Source organism: Leptonychotes weddellii, chromosome 6, assembly GCF_054177405.1.
Source record: "Leptonychotes weddellii isolate Sample4059 chromosome 6, ASM5417740v2, whole genome shotgun sequence".
NCBI lineage: Eukaryota > Metazoa > Chordata > Mammalia > Carnivora > Phocidae > Leptonychotes > Leptonychotes weddellii.
The window spans coordinates 136,424,985-136,430,420 of NC_138374.1; the positions used below are offsets into that span (position 1 = coordinate 136,424,985).

At 60.4% G+C, this 5,436-nt stretch overlaps 1 protein-coding gene across 1 annotated transcript in view; it reads left to right on the top strand.

Annotated features, from left to right (window-relative positions):
* Window positions 1–5,436, top strand: part of IQGAP3 (IQ motif containing GTPase activating protein 3) — a 33,177-nt gene that overhangs the window by 6,076 nt on the left and 21,665 nt on the right. Inside the window, exons 3-10 of the mRNA XM_081823226.1 lie at window positions 886–1,042; window positions 1,679–1,756; window positions 2,962–3,038; window positions 3,952–4,019; window positions 4,107–4,220; window positions 4,433–4,611; window positions 5,004–5,082; window positions 5,171–5,235. Of these exons, the coding sequence (XP_081679352.1) occupies window positions 886–1,042; window positions 1,679–1,756; window positions 2,962–3,038; window positions 3,952–4,019; window positions 4,107–4,220; window positions 4,433–4,611; window positions 5,004–5,082; window positions 5,171–5,235 (817 nt within the window). The remainder of the gene's footprint in view (window positions 1–885; window positions 1,043–1,678; window positions 1,757–2,961; window positions 3,039–3,951; window positions 4,020–4,106; window positions 4,221–4,432; window positions 4,612–5,003; window positions 5,083–5,170; window positions 5,236–5,436) is intronic.

Genomic DNA, 5,436 nt, shown 5'->3' on the forward strand with positions numbered 1-5,436 from the left:
TCCATAGTATATTTTTAATGGTCTCCAGAAAAGCAGGCAGCGTGGGGAGACAGGACAGCAGGTGTGTGTGGCCGGGAAGGCATAGAGCGAGGTGTGACCGGCTCTCTCTGAAGATGGAGGCTTTCCTGTAGGCGTCTGTGCGGGGAGAAGTTTGGAGGCCCCGTGCCCCCCGGGCCACCATCAGTAACAGTATGCTTCACATGTCCCCCCCCACCCCCCGGCGTGCTCACACTCGTCAGCTCGCACACCCCCTCGCACACCCCCTGTGCGGCCGCGGCAGCTGCCCCCTGAGGCTGGGAGTGCGGCTGCGCTCTCTTCAGTTCGCAGGTTACACAGTGAGGCTCTGAGAGGTGTTGGGGGGCAGATGGTGTGCAAAGCTGCTCTTCTGATTCCAAGGGCTCTGGCCTTTCTGTCCCTTTGTGCTACTCCCTCCCATCAACCCCGGGGGTCCCCCACGACCCCCATCATCATCAGAGCTGGGCTCTGAGCTGTGTAGACGTGACCTTCAGGCCTGGGTTCTCAGAAAACACGCAGAGTGAGAGCAGTGAGCGGTGGGGTGTGACAGTCGTGCTGACCACACTGAGAGACGGTCTAGCGTGCAACGGGTAAAGGCCTCCCCGTGGATGCACAGGTTCAGGATCTGTCTGGGAAGATTTCCAGGGGTGAGCAGGGGCTGAGGACTGGCCATTCCAGTGCTGGGGCGGCTTGGGGTCAGGTGGTAGCAGCCAGACCGCGGGCAGAGAGGGAGCCGGGAGTGGGGGCAGGGACAGCGACAGGGACAGCTCCCTGACCAAAGCTGCAGCCTCCCCACAGGAGGCCCCTCTGTCGGGGTGGGGGCAGGTGCCGGAGTGGGTGGTAGGCACTGTCCTGCTCTTGTGTTTCCAGCTGGATGGAGGCCTGCCTGAAGGAGGAGCTTCCTTCCCCGGTGCAGCTGGAGGAGAGCCTCCGGAATGGAGTGCTGCTGGCCAAGCTGGGCCACTGCTTTGCGCCCGCCGTGGTTCCCTTGAAGAAGATCTATGATGTGAAGCAGCTGCGGTACCAGGTGGGGAAGGGCGGTCTCTACCTTCCAGCCGCTTCCTCTCAAACTCCCCCTTCTCCTCAAGGCTGTGGCAGTAGGGTGACCGTATAATTTACTGTCCAGACCTGGACACGGTTGAGGATGAAAGGGGGCCCTATCAATCACGGCACGGGGCCAACAGGAGTGGCTGGGGTCCCTGGCCAGACACTGCGTGCGGGCTTTAGCAGCAAGGGACTCTCGCCAGGTGGGCCCTGAGATGCCCCAGGTAGGAGACTTCTAAGCAAGTTGACACTCAGAGGCTTGTGGGCTTTGCCACCATAACGGTACTCCCGGGCCCACTGCCCATTCCCTGCACCTTGGCCAGCCCGGTCCAGCCCTTGTCTCCTTCCCGCCTCACCTCCGGACTCCCCTTTCCTCGGAACACTTCCTGGGTTGTTAATCCCACATCTCTGCCTTCCTTCCTAAATGTCCTGCCAGCTCAGCCATTCCTGGCGGTTTCCATCTGTCCTGGAGGGCCAGGGGACGGAATATGAGAAACCAATAGGCCAGTGTCCTCTGGCTCCCTCTGCCCTCAGGCCTCCAAGCTGTGGTCTGGGCTCTGCCCACAGGGAACCCTGAGAACCATAGAAATAGATTCTCATCTCTTCCCTTCCCTTTCAGGCAACCGGCTTGCACTTCCGGCACACGGACAACATCAACTTTTGGCTGTCTGCAATAGCCCACGTCGGCCTGCCTTCGGTAACACTGGGCCTCAGGATCGGGGTTCATCTTTGCTCTCCACCAGCCCCCAGTCCCCGCATGCATGCTTTGTCTCCCTGGGACCCTTCAGCCCTCACCATCCTGCGTCTCCTGAACAAACTTAATCAGAGGGTTTTGATGGCGCTGCCTGTCTCTCAACCATCCCGCTTGGCGCTGCCCCTCCTTCTGTGGATGGGGGGCAAGTGGAGGGAGATGGAGGCTCCCTCACCCAAGCTGCAGTGTCCCCATTAGTGAGCGAGACCCCTGTGTGGCCCAGGAGATGGGCTCGCGTTAGCCGCCTTCTTCCCGCCAGTTTCAGGGCGTGAAGCAAGGGCACGCAGGCCACGTCCCCCGGGGGTGGACTCGGAAGCCTGGGCCCCGGAGCCCTGCTGGACACGTCCTGCATGTCACCTGGCTCTTTGGACCTTACATGTTTCTTCACTGTAAAAGGGGCATGGTGATCCACAGACGGTTTGTCAGGAGGACCGGATGATCTGCACGGTTCCCTCTGCGAATTGTAGAGAACTGGCCGCATTAGGGCACGCTAGGACTCTACAGTGTGTCTCTTCCGGGGAACTGAGAGAGGAGGCGGCAGTAAAGAAAGGCTTGGTGGGAGGCAGGGGCAACAGAGGTGTCTGTCCTCAGTGAGGCGGGAACCCTGTGACATCTCCTAGGAATCTGAGGTAGCCAAGAGGTTTTGAGGTTAGACCTCACTAGTCACCAGGGGGCACGGCCATGCCTCCGAGGGCCCCCGCTGCTCAGAGGCCTCTGGCCTAGAGGCAGGGATGAGTGCGCTGCCCCCTTCGTGGTCCCGGATAGCATGTGCCTCGTTGGGCCTCCGTGGGAGCATGGCCGCCTGTCCGGCGAGAGTCCAAGGCGAGGGGCACAGGCTCGCTGTGTCTCTAGGATGGACGGGGGGCCTCTTTCTCCTGGAGGATACAGCCTGCGTCCTATAACCTCGACCGCCCTGCCTGTGTGTTTGGCTGGGCTTTGGCTCAGTATGTGGCCCCAGGGCCTTTCTTCAACACTGAGTGTGTGGGTGCAGTGCCGGCTGTAAATGGCTGGGGAGACTGACCGAGAAGCCCCAGGCAGCAAAGGGGCACACAGCCCACCCAGGTGGGAGAGGAAGACCGTGCCTCAGCCCCTCTCTCTATGGCTGGTGCTGCGACTTTCCAATGGCAGTGACCTGCTGGCTTCCCCTCCAGACCTTCTTCCCGGAGACCACAGACATCTACGACAAGAAGAACATGCCCCGGGTGATCTACTGCATCCACGCGCTCAGGTGAGAGACCCCGAACTTTTGTCCTCCAGTTTCCTCTTGGTGGATGCAACCAACAGTTGGCAACAGATGTTGGAGCAGGAAGGAGGGCGGGTAGGCCACCAGGAGCACTTCTTAGGAGAGGGAGACTTTAGATTTTTATAGTTGTGTCTAGATTCATGTGTGTGTTTTTAAAGATTTTATTTGAAAGAAAGAGAGCGTGTGCACGCTGGTGGGAGGGGCAGAGGGAGAGGGAGAAGCGGACTCCCTGCTGAGCAGGAACCCCCCCCACTCCCCGCCGCCGCCAACTGGGGACTCGATCCCAGGACCCTGAGATCACGCCATGAGCCGAAGGCAGACGCTTCACCAATGGAGCTGCCCAGGCGCCCCTCGTGTGCATGTTTGTGGACACGTGTGTGTGTGGGGGGGACTCATGGGGGTGAAGAAAAGGGCAGCAGGGAAGGGTCTTCCACTTGTGACTGGGCACAGAGGAATCAGAACAGACCCCATCAAGAGTGTCACGTGCAAGTCACTTAGTAGGAGTGGTGACGGCTGTCTGGTTCTACCCACGGCCAGTCATTAGCAACCAGTGGCTAAATCTTAAAGTGACCAAACCGTCCCTGTGTCTGCCACGTCACCTCCTCCTGACTTCGTTTCCCACGTCCCTGTGCCTGGTCCTGCGGGTCTCTGCTTACGACGCCCCATCTCTGAACAGCTGCTACGGCCGTGCGTCCTTCTCTGGGGGTCCTGGTCACCCGACCTCTTGAGCATCCTGTCTCTCCTGTAGCACTTTTCTCAGGCTCACTTCCAATAATGCCACTCCCTGTGGATCGGGGGGCCTTGGTCCCCACGTCCAGGTCCCTGTGGCATCTCGTGCAGACCCATTCGTCCAGCGCGTCAACATAAATAAGCCCCAATGCCTTCCCTTCTTTCCCAGTCTCTTCCTCTTCCGGCTGGGACTGGCCCCTCAGATACATGATCTGTATGGGAAAGTGAAATTCTCAGGTGAGCCTAGCTCCTCCCCCTGCCGCTTGTGTGGGTAGGTTTCGGGGGCTCTGGCCCTGAGGAAAGGCACGTGTGGTGTTGTTGCAGCCGAGGAACTCAGCAACATGGCCTCTGAGCTGGCCAAATACGGCCTCCAGCTGCCTGCCTTCAGCAAGCTCGGGGGCATTCTGGCCAATGAGCTGTCACTGGACGAGGCTGCAGGTAGGGGCTGGGCTCTGCCTGCGGGGGTGGGCTCAGTGAGAACGGGAGGACTCTGGGCCTCAGATGGATTCTGGGTGCCTCTCATCAGTAGGCAGGGCTGCCAGGCCTCCCAGGTGGGAAAAAGGAATGACATCAGAGAGGCTGCGGCTGGCCGTGCTGCAGCAGTCTGGGGTTTGTCTGGCCTCCTGACCTTGTTTTTGCACCCCTCCCAGTCCACGCAGCTGTCCTTGCCATCAACGAGGCCGTGGAGCGAGGGGTGGTCGAGGACACCCTGGCTGCATTGCAGAATCCCAGTGCCCTGCTGGTGAATCTTCGAGAGCCTCTGGCGGCCATCTACCAGGAGCTACTGGCCCAGGCCAAGGCGGAGAAGGCCGCCAGTGCCCAGACCCGCGTAAGGAGGAGACTCGGGCGCTGAGCGCTGGGTGGCCCGGAAGACCTGCAGCGGATGGGACTCCTGTGTGTCCTGTCCCACGCCCCAGAGTTGCTGAGGGAAAGTGTCACTTGTGGGTTCTTGTAGAGAAAGAGGAAAGCACCGGGGAGAATAATGAGCATTCAGAGGAGAAGGCAGGAGGGGGTTCTGGGGCCTGGATGTTCGGGGTGGGCTGAGACAGGGACGTAGGACTGGATGAGACCAACAGGAGATGCCAAAGGCAGGCCTGGAGCCCTGGGTTCCCCAGAATCCTGGCCAGACTGCCCTTTGGCTGGGGCACAGTGGGGGGTAGGGTGGGGGGAGAAGAGACAAACAGGGAGGAGCCCATGTCCCAGGCCTCGCTCTCGGTGCAGGATGGTGGAGAGAGCCGGGACGTGTACGATAGCTTCCTGACTCAGGCTGAGATCCAAGGCAACATCAACCACGTCAACGGTGAGAGAAGTGGGCCATGAGGTCTTGGGGTGCTCTCGGGGTGAGCCCCCATATCGGGCAGTTTGGGGGTGGCTCTCGCTTGGGCCAGTCCTCGTGTCTCAGGGAAAGATCCAAGTCAAGAAGCAGCACGTGCTGGGCTGTATGGCCGTCCATGTCTAGAGAGGTGGCCCCGTTGAGGGCGTTTCTGTTTGGATGGAGATCCACGGGGAGGGCAGAGGCAAGAACAGACCTTCCAGCTCTTGGGGCCAGGGGCAGTCGGACCAGGTCCTTCTTGAGAGGGAGGTGTGAGGAATGGATGGGGGAGGGGGTGGGGGTGGGAGGGGCTGCTGGAAGGCTCAGGATGGAGGAGGCATC